The sequence below is a fragment of the Eschrichtius robustus genome, chromosome 12, assembly GCF_028021215.1.
Source record: "Eschrichtius robustus isolate mEscRob2 chromosome 12, mEscRob2.pri, whole genome shotgun sequence".
Classification (NCBI taxonomy): domain Eukaryota; kingdom Metazoa; phylum Chordata; class Mammalia; order Artiodactyla; family Eschrichtiidae; genus Eschrichtius; species Eschrichtius robustus.
Window position 1 is genome coordinate 89,099,235 of NC_090835.1, and position 13,684 is coordinate 89,112,918.

Consider the following 13,684-nt stretch of genomic DNA (forward strand, 5'->3'; position numbering starts at 1 on the left):
TTTGAGTCATCTTATATTCGTTCTGTATACAATGCCCAGGGTTTCAGTTGTATTTAGCAAGAAGAATAGGGAAAAGTACACCCACTTCTGGAAGCAGAAGTCCTATTGATGTTAATTTTATCACTTGGTTAAGATGGTGTCTGCCACATTTTTATATTGGAAAGTTAATAAATATTTTCTACTTTTTAAATTAATTAGTAAGTAAATATTTTGTGAGGAGATATATTGAAGTAATGTAAATATCCTGTTTCTCATCAAACTTTTTAGCATCCATTGATTATTCTTGCCTGAAATAATTTTGATGGTTGCCAAATTGTTTATCTGATTCCATCATTCCTTCTACATTTATTAGTTAGCATTCTGCTGTAAGGTAGAGCTTTCCCTTATTCCCCATTTATCTCTTTCTTTATATTGGTATACAGTCATGGATTCCTATTTTATTCAGTGGTTTATATTACATTACTAACATTATTTATCTTGATGCTCAAACTGTTCCAGATTTCACTTGAAGTTGGCTTTTGTGTCTGTCTCTTTACCTATTTTTAAAACCCTGAGTTCACACAAAAACATCTCCAGTTCCAACCCATCAGCACAGGATTTATTCTAGCTTTCTCCATGTGTGTATCTGTAGCTCCTTTCTCCAACAGTGAGAAACCTGGCCTCCATCATCCTCAATATATATTCTTACACGCTAGATCTCCTTGTATGTGATCCATTACCTGGAAAATCCCTTCAGCCCTGGCCCTGCTAGTCAAATCCCCTTGGCCCAGAAACAAATAAACAAAAAAAAAAGAAAGAAAGAAAACACAGGGAAGACATACATGACCAAGAAAGGGTTAATATCCTTAATTGTTCATGTATTTCATTGAAACTTCTTTACGTTCAGATTTGGAAATGGATTCACTTTTATGGTCTATTTTTTTAAATTATTTTTTCATTTTTGCCAATTTTATATGTGAAAATGGTATTTTGTTATTGGTTTAACAGACATTTAAATTATTGATTTACTATTAATGAGGTTAAATATACTTCAAGTGTCTATTGACTATTTCTATTGCCTCTTCTGTGAATTGCCTATGTCTTTTTTTTTTTTATATAAATTTATTTTATTTTTGGCTGCTTTGGGTCTTCGTTGCTGCACGCGAGCTTTCTCTAATTGGGGCGAGCGGGGGCTACTCTTCATGGCGGTGTGCGGGCTTCGCATTGCGGTGGCTTCTCTTTGTTTCGGAGCATGGGCTCTAGGCATGTGGGCTTCAGTAGTTATGGCGTATGGGCTTAGTTTGCTCCACAGTATGTGGGATCTTCCTGGACCAGGGCTCGAACCCATGTCCCCTGCATTGGCAGGAGGATTCTTAACCACTGCGCCACCAGGGAAGCCCTTGCCTATGTCTTTTGCTCATTTTTCTATTACAATACTAATCTTGATGTGAAGAATGGCTTATTTATTAAAGATAGTAGCCTGTCATGTGTCAAGTGATTCTTGTGGTTATTTATTTTTCTCTTAAATTTGTTTCTGATGCTTTTAACCATGCAGAAACATTTAAATTTTTGTGTAGTTAAGTGCATCATCTTTCATGGTTTCTGCCTGTATGTTTTCCTTAGAAATATCATTCCCACTCTGAGATTATACAATTATTCACTTAAAATGTGTCTTGTTAATTTCATGGATCTATTTTTGACATTTAACTCCCTAATTCATCTTGTATCATTTTGACATAAAGCATGATAGGGATCCAGTGACTTGTTATTGGTAATGTCAACTTCAAGTCAGCGTCACCTAGGCTAAGTATGGATTCCCTGCAAAAATGGAATACTCATTGCCGTGGGATTGTGCTAACACAATTGTTACTCCGTCCTTTATTCATTTCTATCATGCATTAAATTATTATCTATGCTTGAGTCTGTTTCTTTACTCTTTATTCTGTTTCATTGATCTGTCTCTTTTGGTTCTGATATCATACTGTTTTAATTTCTGTAGCTTAAAAATACATTTTTATATCTGAAGGATACCTCCTCCCTCTGTACTTTTTTTCCCCCTAGCAGTTTCTTGACTATTTTTCTGACACCTTTACTTTTAAAAATTTACTTTAGAATTATTTTTCCCTGTTAAATAACACTGCCTCACTGGGAGATGCAGATTCAACAAGTCTTAATGCATATACAGTGAAAAACAGTGGCTGGAAGGTAAATATTCAATAAGGTTAATTATTACTTTTAAGTGGCAAAAGTCCAACCCCAGCTATCTTTAGAAAAGAAGGAGACTTTATGGGTTCATGCAACTGATAGCCCTGGGAAAGAGCTGGACCAAGAGGTCTAGATGGTGCTCTCTCTCCCAGTGGAAGACACTGGCCGTCCAGGACTCAACCTCTAAGTTTAAAATCCCTGATGTGAGGAAGGCATCTTCCCCACAGCTCTAGCTGAGAAGTCTTGGGGAAAGTTCTAGCTGAACTAGCTTCCATCAAATGTGCAGCTCTGAGCCAAGCACTGTAGTGGGAGTGGATATGCTGGCCTTGTACCCCTATGGTCAGCCTCACCGATCAGTATGGAAGAGATTCTGTCTTTAGAAGACTGGGGATGAGACACTGCTTGAAAAAGCAAAAACAAAAAGTAGATGATACTATATTTCCTTATGTTTTAAGTTCTTTGAGGTACTTCTTTGTTGCTTTCATATATAGCCTATGTTATTAGTAAGTCCCTACTGAAAAATTAAAAAGTTGGCGTGCCAGACTTCTACTTTGCCCATGGTGTCAGAGTTCATTTGCAGACCATGGAAACCCCTCTGGCTAGCATATGCTGAGAGGGGCATAAGACCATGTATTAGGGGATTCAGTGCTGATGAACTGTGAGAAATGGAGGAGCGAGCTCTAAGCTGAGTGTCCAGAACGGATTCCCAGGAAAACACGCAGAACTGGCCTGCCAGGGCCACCATGCAATCAGCCAGCCACTGTCCCATTCACTAGCTCCACGTCCAGCTGTCTCCTGTGTGGTTTGGAAAGGAAGAAGCCGCCACCTTGACTGTTGGCTCTGGGGGCTCATCACCTCAGCCACCCTCCATACGAGCAAAATAGATGCCCTGCACTCTGCCTGTGATCACCTGGGCCCCCTCCACCTTTGCTGCGGAAAGGCCAAGCACTTCCGTGCTGGCTGAAGGAGCAAAAGAGGGAGAAGTGGGCTCCTCGATAGAGGCTGGGAAATGTAGTCTTCATTTTCTAGACTCTGGCGTGCATCTGGGCACAGCCATAAGGGAGTCGGAATGGGATGGAGTGAGCCAGGCCACCAAGGAAGAATGCTGAAAAGAACACCTCTACCACTGACTTGTACGTCATTTTAAAGGGAGAAAGGATATTTTTTAACCCTCCAAAAGGTTGTAATCTTAACCTTTAACTTATAAAGGATATAATCTTACTCTAAAGCACAGGTAGCAACTCTAAACATATGTGTGTGTATATATATATATACACACATATATATGTATATATGTCTGTATTTTTCTCATTTCACTGATTGTCACTAGATCATTGAAAATTTTACCACAAACCAGTTCTGGGTCAGTGAAATAGCCTTGGGGAAATCCTGCTCTACTGGGTGGACAGAAAAAGTGAAAGGAGATAAAATTCAAACAGGTGATTTTTGCTACTACCTAATCAGCCTGTCTGCTTTTGGTAGGAAAGAACTTGAAGTTATATGTGGTAGGTTGCTGTTTGGATTATACATGAATTTTTATAATTTCTTTTTTTACGCCTTCCTTCCTTCACTCCTTCCTTCCATCACCCCCCTCCCCGCCATCACATTGTTCTAACTTCCCATACCTGGAGATTGACTGGGCCTGCTTTTCCCAGACTGTTGACACTTGCCCTCTAATCTCTATATTTTCCTGCTCCCCAGCTGTTACTTGAACACCAGGATGCATATCAGGCTGGAACCGTGTTTCCTGACGCCTTTTACCCCAGAATCTGCGAAAGAGGTAAGCTGAAGATTTATAGACCAAATGATGTCACTTTTCCTTGGTTGATAGGAATAGCTAGGACTCAAGAAAATATAAAATAACACATTATATTTTCCACTATTGTTGATCAATGACTTAGGTACATTTTCCATTTAACCAAAACTTACCTGCTTAAGCATAGAAATTCTGAAAGCTTTATTCTAAGCACCCTGACTTGCTTTCCTGCTTCATGGCAGTAAGAGAAAACATTTTGAAAGAAATCAAAAGGTCTGAGTTTTTGTTCCTTCTATGTTGTCTGTTAGCATGTGACCTTGAAAAAGTCACTTCCATGCTGAGTCTCAGTTTCCACATCTATAACACAGTAATATCTAATTAATTACTATTTAATTAATAGTAATTAATGCCTGCTTTGCAGCTTTACTGAATTGCTGTTGGCATTAATGCATGTTATTTTGTCAAGTCTTATGCAAATCCAAGGTAGTGTTATTAGTGAACTGGGCTTATGAGTTGTTTCAGTCAGGGCCCCTGGAGGCGTAGAAGATACACTCAAACTGAATAATTTGAGGGGAGTTTTATAAGGGGACAGTTTACAAAGGTGTGGACAGGATACAAGAAAATTGCAGGGCATAGTGCAGGGGAGGGAGCAGACAGAGCTGCGGGGAGAGGGTCGCTTGATGGGGCCAGACCTTGAGTCAGGGACGCAGCCAGCCCACTGTGACCCCACAGAAGGGGAGCTGGGAGAGTGAATACCCCACCCTCTCTCTCCTCCTTTTCTCTGATCTCCTGTCAGTTCTCCCCATTGGCTAAACCCAGCCCACCCCAAGCCAGAGGACAAAGTATTCAGTTGAAGCCGGTCACCTCAGAGGAACAGTGCAGGAGAGAGAAGGATGGAAAGTGAGTCTGGGGGGACCAATGAAAGACATCCAGTATATAGGGTTGCCACATAAACCATTTTTGGAGTCTTAGGGTCATCAGCCATTATCTCATTTTTTTCCAATACAGTGATACCTTTAAAGTCAATGAAATGTTTAGAGCTACTCACGCCTTTAGTTACGATCCCAGATAACTCAGCTTTTGTGTTTCTCTATTTATACGGTCTTTTTTTCCTGTTTCCCTCTTAGTCTGTTCACTGTCCTTTCTCTATCCTATTATTATATTTTGCCTGCTTGTTGTAGTTCTTTCTAATAATAGAATAACCTATAACTTCTAATTTAGCATTTACCAAACTGTATTTAGGAGGCTTTAATGTCTCTTGATATTTTTAACATCTCCTTGATATCTTACACAAAAAAAGAAAGAAGTAAAAATGATTTTTTTGTCAATTAAATTTGAGATACTTTTGCTTAACATATGCCCTTTTTAGAGACCAAAAAAACCCAACACAATAATAAAGGTTCTGAGAAGAGTGTAAGAGGAATGCAAACTCCAGCATTTTCTCTCTCTCTCTTTTTTTTTAAAAATTATTTATTTATTTATTTATGGCTGTGTTGGGTCTTCGTTTCTGTGCGAGGGCTTTCTCTAGTTGTGGCAAGCGGGGGCCACTCTTCATCGCGGTGCGCGGGTCTCTCACTATCACGGCCTCTCTCGTTGCGGAGCACAGGCTCCAGACGCGCAGGCTCAGTAATTGTGGCTCACGGGCTTAGTTGCTCCGTGGCATGTGGGATCTTCCCAGACCAGGGCTCGAACCCGTGTCCCCTGCATTGGCAGGCAGACCCTCAACTGCTGCGCCACCAGGGAAGCCCTTTTTTTTTAAAAAATACATCAGTAGATAAGATATACCCTCTTATCTCTTATAAAGATTGGGACCAGTATGTGACTGAAGTGAAAAGGTCAATTAGGATTATAAAACATGTACCAATTACATGGAATTTCACGCAGACTCCTGCTAGATTTTCCCAGTTTTTCTAAATCTTACCTTTCTCTCATACATATCTACTTCAACAGTTTTTTCTTCTTTGGTGATTCACTTCTATTGCATCTTTCGAGAGGACTTAAATTTCTTAGATACTTAGTTGCCAAAGAAGCCACTTTTTGAACTCATATTTCATCAATTTACCTACTTAAATTCTATCATCACAGTAACAAGGACAATTGGCTTAATAAACAGGATTAGAAACAGACATGGCTGACCTACCATAAACTATAGCAGAGCCACGAGGACCAAGATGCTTGGGCCTATGCACAGTGGCCCGCTAGTTGCCAACATCCAGCAGTCCTGGGATGTGGCTTTCTTTTGCTTTCAGTCCATATGATTTACAGAGGGAACAAGGAGCTTCAGTTAATCTGGCAATTTGGTTAAATGAAGTTTTGTCAAAAGAGCTACTGCTATACTTAATTCTGGATTTTTGCTGTATTCTGTAGAACAGGAATGGTAAAGTTTATCTCTAGGAAAACTGTTGGAGAAAATCAGATTGCTTAGTTACAAATTCTTGAAAATCATTTTCAGAGGAACCAATGACTTAAAACTGGTTAGTAGGTCCTTGTTGTTTATATATATATATATAAATAATAGTGTATATCTGTTCATCCCAAACTCCTAAATTATCCCCCTCCCTCCCTTTTCCTTTTGTAACCATAAGTTTGTTTTCTATGTCTGTGGGTCTATTTCTGTTTTGTTAATAAGTTCATTTGTATCAAGCACAGGGAACTATATAACCTATAATGGAAAAGAATCTGAAAAAGATGTATATGTATAACTGAATTACTTTGCTGTATACCTGAAACTGACACAACATTGTAAATCAACTATACTTCAATTAAACAAAAACCGATTAGGTTATTTTTAGTTTAACAACAGTATAAAAAAGTTGACCTGAGAGATCTGACTCTGGAGTTTTGCTTTTGAGTGCCCCTGTGACATGTGACACTCTATGAAGAATCTGGCACTTGAAGGTTTTGAGTAGATGTCAGTTCCTGTCTTTTTCACCCCTCCTGCGGGAATAAAGAGGCATATGGGACACCCCATTTAAAAATATTATAAACTCAAATGCTTGAAAGCCTTTGGAGTATCTACTTTTGTCTTTTGTGCTGTTAGGGAGACTGACTGTGATGGAAAAGAAGATTGAAAAAAAAAAAACCCAAAACCAAAAAAAAAAAAAAAAAAAAGGACAACTTATCTCCTTAGCTTTAGGGCAGAGAACTTAAACACTTCCAGCTTCTCTTGCAGCCCAGCTGTTTCCAGATGCTATGAGCAGTTAAGGCTCCTTTTTCTTTTGACTGGCCCTTCTGTTCTAGAGGCTTCCTTGGAACACTGACTCAGGAAAATAAGAGGCTTGGAGGGAAGGCGAAGGGACGCAGCAACACATCAGGTGGTGGTGGAAGATTTGATTGAGAATGTCCAACTTTTTAAGGAGGAATTCTGAGGGTTGCTTTTGTTTTGTCAGGACAATTCCATGAAGTGTCAGAGAGCACTCACTGGACTCCATTTCTTAATGCAAGCGTTCATTATATCCGGGAGAACTATCCCCTTCCCTGGGATAAGGTAGGCACAGCCTCTAACCCTAAAGATACTCAGTTCCTGCCAGGTACTCTTTCTGCTCCTACATTAATCCCATTTGTGACCCGCAGCCCCAGCCCAGACTCTGTGAGGGCTGCTCACTGTTGTGCCTGCGGTGCCGAACACAGCACGTGGGACATAGTAGATGGCTAGTTAATACCTGAATAAGTGACGGTTTTGTGTTTGTGTTTTGAAATTTATACCTTCAATTTTATCTGCAGTAAATGATGTTTTTTAAAGTTTGGGCTATGTCACTTGGTCATTTTGTTCTAATAGTAAATTAATCTGAAAGCAGTTCCAAGGCACTCGAAAACATTTCAAAAAGTCCTTTGTGTTTTTTGGGAAACTACAGTATACCTGTCTCTGATTTTTTTGTGAAGTCTCAATGATGGAAATGAATTCATCTGTATTAATCCTTTAATAAGATTGTTATAAAATAACCCCCCCCACACACACACACAACTCTAATTTGCTTATTTGGCAGGACACAGAGAAATTGGTAGCTTTCTTGTTTGGAATTACGTCTCACATGGTGGCAGATGTCAGCTGGCATAGCCTGGGTATTGAACAAGGATTCCTTAGGACAATGGGAGCCGTGAGTACATATCTTCAGGTTAATGGCTTTATGGGAGTGATACTGTCATACCCAAGATCCAAAACTGACCCTCTGAGGAAAAGGAAAACTTTAGGTTATTCAGATTCACATGGAAACAAGACTTTGCCCAACGCGGTATTTGTTAGATTTCCATCTTTCCTGTTCATTCCTCTTACTCTTCTTGCTTCCCGGGTAAATTCATCCACGTGGGCAGAATGACTAATGTGCACTGAAAACAGCGATGGATGTGATATTCTGTTTTAGTCACAAACAGTATTTGAGAAATTGTAAGTTTTATTCAAGCTGTACCTCTTAACAAAGGTATAAATACCTACTACTTGGTTCTACCGTATTTAAAAGTAAGTTCACATGTTTTTGTTTTCTTTCCTTCTTACTTTTCTATATGAGGATGCCATATCACCACTAAAAATTGTGATCTTACCTGGTGACTTAGCTTCTGAAAGTCCCCTCTGGTCATTCATTGATATTAATACTGTTCTGTACCAACTTTAAACTTGCACTTTGTAGAGATTTTCCATGCATCCTGTTCGATGCAAATGTCTGCAGTAGCTTTATCGTAGATATTAAGTATACAACTCAGCTGCCAATGTCATTAAGTATACAACTCAGCTGCCAATATCATTTTTTAACAAATAAAGCAATAAAATTAAATGTTTCTTTGAAAAGTGAGTCCATCCACTAGGCATTCCCAACAATCATTGGGTTAGGCTGTCATCTCCTCACTACTCACTTCATTGTGGGCTTTAATTTGTGAGATATACCAGGTGGGTCTCTTTTTTTCCTCAGATTGATTTTCACGGCTCCTATTCTGAGGCACATCCGGCTGGTGATTTCGGTACTGTTTATTTACATTTACCAGATTTTCTTTTGCGCTAGTTATATTTCACTTGCAGTCACTATTGTACCTTAAATGTGTATTTTTTTAATCTCTTGCCACTAGCTTTCTATTTTAATATTGCAGTTTGTTTGGAGTACAGGAGCACCTCATTTCACATAGAGATGTACTTCTGTAAAGTTGCATATGTTTTTTTTTGGTAAAAAACTAAAAAAAAAACCATTACATTTTATCATTTACTTGTGTCATTATTTTAGAAAAGCATTGCTTTTTAAATCAGATTTAAATTCATTGCCTAGTGTCTCCTAATACTTTAGCTTTAAATTGGTAAACTCCATCTTTTTTTTCTATAGTAAATTGCCTTTAAATATACAAAGTATTGGTGAGTGGTGTTTATTTACAAGAACCCTTATGGTCCTTCTTAAAGTAAAAAACCTTTTGGTCATCTGGGTGACTCTTTCTTAATTCATGTGTTTCACTAAAATTTTAAAAGATCACTTTTTCTTAAAGACGTGCTTATACCTAAAACAATGAATGGAAACCTATAACAATGTGAAGAACTAACAATCAGGATTGTGCAAATTTGTGTTCAAAGAAGCGTGCTATGTATTGTCATTAACTCACCAGATGCAAATATTTTTCTCTTATCATAGGAGGAGACGTGTTGAGCCAGTTTGAGTTTAATTTTAATTACCTCTCACGGCACTGGTAAGAGCAATGTACCTTTAAATGTGGGATACCCAAATGGCAGTTAGGAGCTTGACTATTTTTTCCTTAGGAAATATAACTTGCAATGTAATTAGGAGCCTTCTGCATTCGTAAATTTTGAAAAGTAAAACTAAAGATTAGAATAGCCTAAGTAGATTCTTTTAAAAATTTGTGAATTATGCCAAACATATAAAATAATGTATTTTTATAAATAAAAAAGTAAGATGATGCACATTGCATGGCTGCCACCTAGCTTAGGAAGTAGAGCATTGCTGGTACCGAGAAGCTCCAAGTCCTCCCTGCTCTATCACGTCACCTTTTCTCCCACCTGACGTAATCACTACCCTAGGTTTCCTTAATCGTTTAGTTGCTTTTCTCTATAGTTTTACTCCATGTAGCTATATCCATATGCAAAATATTATATGGGTTTTCACTTTAGATAAATAGAATTACACAGCATGTATTTTGCTTAAAATTAAATTGAAATTAAATTAGAATTTAATTAAACTTAAATGTTTTTGCCTAAAATTATTTCTCTGACATTTAATCACATTGATATGTTCGGCTGTAGTTCCTTGATTTTCACCACTATATGGTCCTCCATTGAGTGGATATACCAAAATGACTTGACTTCATTCTAATATTCATGGATGTGTAAGTAGTGTAAAGAGTTTTTGCTTTACACATAGTGTTGCTATGTACTTTTTTGCACATGTATTTTTGCACTAGAGGGGAATGTCTTTCAGGCAGGTGGCACCAGAAGTGGAATTGCTGGGCTGTAAGGCTTATGCATGTTTAACTTAAGTAAATAATCCCAGACTGTTAATCAAAACGGTCTTCCCAATTTGTACTCCCATCAGCTTTGTTCTGCTTCTTCTGTGTTCTCCAATACTTGGTATGGTCCAGCTTTAACATTGTTCTAACCTATTTGGTGTGTAATGGTATCTCCTTAAAGTTTTAATTTGCATTTCGCAGACTACTAATGAAGTTGAATATTCTTTCGTATTTTATCGATTGTTTGTGTTTCATTTTAAGTGAAAACCTTTTGTTTGGTTTTTAGCCTATTTTTCTGTTGGGTTGTCCTTTTTATTTCTGAGTATTCTCTGTATATTCTGGCTTCTTATCTTTGTCCATTTATCATTTATTTGTTATAAATATCTTTTTATAGTTTGTGGCATGTCTTTTTCCTTACGGTGTATCTTGATAAACAGAATTTGTTAATTTTAATGTAGTTGAATATATCAGTCCTTTCTTTTGTAATTTGTACTTTTGATGTCTTATTTAAGAAATCCTTCCCTACCTTGAGGGCATGAGGTTATTCTCCTACCTAGCCTTCTAAATCATTTATAGTTTCATTTCTTAACTTTATATCTTTAATTTACCTGGAGTTATTTTTTTGTAGATTCTGTGATAGAAATTTTACTTTTTTCCTGTAGAAATAACCGATTGTCTCAGAACCATTTATCAATAGTCTGCCCTTCCTCACTGATCCGTAATGCCCTCTGTGACATAAATTAAAATTCTGTACATATGCGGGTCAGTTTCTGGGCTTTCTATCATGTTCTGTTGGTCTAATTGACTTTCCCTGAGCAATGGTGATTTTTAAAATTACAACAGCTTTAATACATTTTGACATGTATTAGGGCTGATTTCTCAACCTGTCCTTTTTCTTCAAATGTACCTTGTCCATTCTCTTGCCTTGGCTCTTGGTAGGATCAAGCTGCCATGTTCCAAGAAAAATCTTGTTGGAATTTTGTTTAGAATTCTATTGACTCTAGAGATCAATCGGAAGAGAATTAACAATTTTGCAGTATTGAGTCTTCTTATCCAAAAATATGCTATATGTTTTATTTAAGTTGTCTTTAATGACTCTAAAATTTTATAAGTTTTTCCATTGAGGTCTTACACATTTTATTAGACTTAGTACCATAAATGGTAACTTTTGGAAACAATTATATTTTCTAGTTGATTGCTGGTGTATAGAAATGTAAGTAACTTTCTAATTTTGATTTTTTTTTTTTTTTAAATTTATGGCTGTGTTGGGTCTTCGTTTCTGTGAGAGGGCTTGCTCTAGTTGTGGCAAGTGGGGGCCACTCTTCATTGCGGTGCGCAGGCCTCTCACTGTCGCGGCCTCTCTTGTTGCGGAGCACAGGCTCCAGACACCACAGGCTCAGTAATTGTGGCTCATGGGCCCAGTTGCTCCGCGGCATGTGGGATCTTCCCAGACCAGGGCTCGAACCCGTGTCCCCTGCATTGGCAGGCAGATTCTCAACCACTGTGCCACCAGGGAAGCTCCTCTAATTTTGATTTTTTATCTAGCAACATTTCTCAGCTATCTTATTCTAATTATCAGGAGATTCTTTTGAATTGGCTCACAATTCATAATCTACAAATTGTAACAATTTTTTGAAATTCATTTATTTATTTTTTGCTGTGTTGGGTCTTCGTTGCTTTTGCTTTTCCTTTTCAGCCTTTATACCCATAATTTCCTTCTTGCTGTATCATATTGGCTAGTATTTCCAGTACAATAGAAGTGGTGATATTGAGCATGCTTTTCTTGTTCTTTATTGTAAAGAAAATGCTTTCAGTGTTTCATCAAGTTTGCTGTAGATTTTTGGGAGTATCCTTTATCAAATTAAGGAAGTTTCCTTCTATTTCTAGTTTGTTAGTAGTTTTTATTATAAATTAATTTCATGTGTATTGAACTCTTCATCTGTTGAGAATAGTTATTTGTTTCTTAATTTGTTAATATAGTGAATTATACTAATCTATTTGCAAATATTAAATCAACTTTACCTCCTGGCACAAAGCCAATTTTGCAAAGCTATATCATCTTTTTTTATATTTGTTTCATCTCTTCTCGCTGTTTAGGGTTTTTTGCATCTATCTTTATGAGTTAGTTTGTACTGTAATTTTCCTTTCTTCTATCCATGTTTGGTTTTGGTATTAAAGTTATCCTGGCTTCATGAAATCAGGTGGGGAGTATGCCTTTCTTTGCTATTTTCTGGAAGTCTGTGTAAGATTATAACTTTGATTTCTTGAATGTTTGGTAGAACTTGTCTGTAAAGCTATCTAGGCCTGATGTTTTAAAAAGTAGGGACTTTTAAAAAACTTTTAAAATGGTTTTAGGACTGTACAGTTTTTCAGTTTCTTCTTAAAGTGTTTTATATTTTTCTAGGACTTTTCCATTTTGTCTAAGTGTTTAAACATTTTGGCATAAGGTAGTTCATAATGTCTTATGTTTTTTCTTGTTTTATTTGTACCTATGTTCCTTTGTTACCCATAATGTTTTTTATCCTGCCTTCTCTTATATTTTTAAACAATCATGTCTAATATTTTTCACTTTTATTATTAAAAAGGTAAACTTTTGGCTTTGTTGATCCTCTTTACTATATGTTCTTTTTCTCTTTCATTATTTTTTCTCATATTTACTTTCTTCCTTCTACTTTTCTTCAGTTCCTGTGAAATTTGAGTCTTGATTTTAAGGTCTAGCATATGATTATTTTTATCAATTTTCTATCTGTACTTGAAAAGAATGTTAATTCTCCAATTTTTGGTTTAATGTTATATATATACTTATTAGCTCAAGCTTATTAAATGTACTGCTCAAATCAGAAGATTTGTAAGCTATAAATAAGATAGTCTTACTATTTTTATCCGGTTGGTCTAACAATTACTGAGAAATTTGTTTAAAAATCTCCCCCTGTGATGGTTGAATTTTTCAGTTTCTCCTTGTAGTTAGTTTGCCATAGATGTGTTTGAAGATATGTTGTTAAGTATATTTGAGTTTTAAAGTCTTATATTTTTCTAGTGAATTGAACTTTTTATCTGGTGACTCTTTATATCTCACAATGCTTATTGCCTTCAAGTCCGCTTTACCAGATATTACTGTAATTACTTTTTGTTGTTTGTTTTTTCTTCAAATGTTTACTAAGCAGTCAGGTGACATAACTCTATACCTCAGTCCCAGCCTCAGCCCCTGAGCATGGAGAGCTGAGAGTTGGGAGGAGTGCTTACAGAACAAAGAGGAAGTAGAGCTGGGGGCTTGGCAAGTTGCCCATTCCCATCCCTGGTCCATCTGCC

At 37.1% G+C, this 13,684-nt stretch overlaps 1 protein-coding gene across 6 annotated transcripts in view; it reads left to right on the plus strand.

The window, feature by feature from the left end:
• Window positions 1-13,684, plus strand: part of GPLD1 (glycosylphosphatidylinositol specific phospholipase D1) — a 59,713-nt gene that overhangs the window by 18,471 nt on the left and 27,558 nt on the right. For all 6 annotated transcript variants that reach the window (XM_068558356.1, XM_068558354.1, XM_068558358.1 and 3 more), the window contains 5 exons: window positions 3,886-3,964; window positions 7,330-7,427; window positions 7,927-8,037; window positions 8,845-8,893; window positions 9,547-9,601. In XM_068558356.1, coding sequence (XP_068414457.1) covers window positions 3,886-3,964; window positions 7,330-7,427; window positions 7,927-8,037; window positions 8,845-8,893; window positions 9,547-9,601 — 392 coding nt within the window. The remainder of the gene's footprint in view (window positions 1-3,885; window positions 3,965-7,329; window positions 7,428-7,926; window positions 8,038-8,844; window positions 8,894-9,546; window positions 9,602-13,684) is intronic.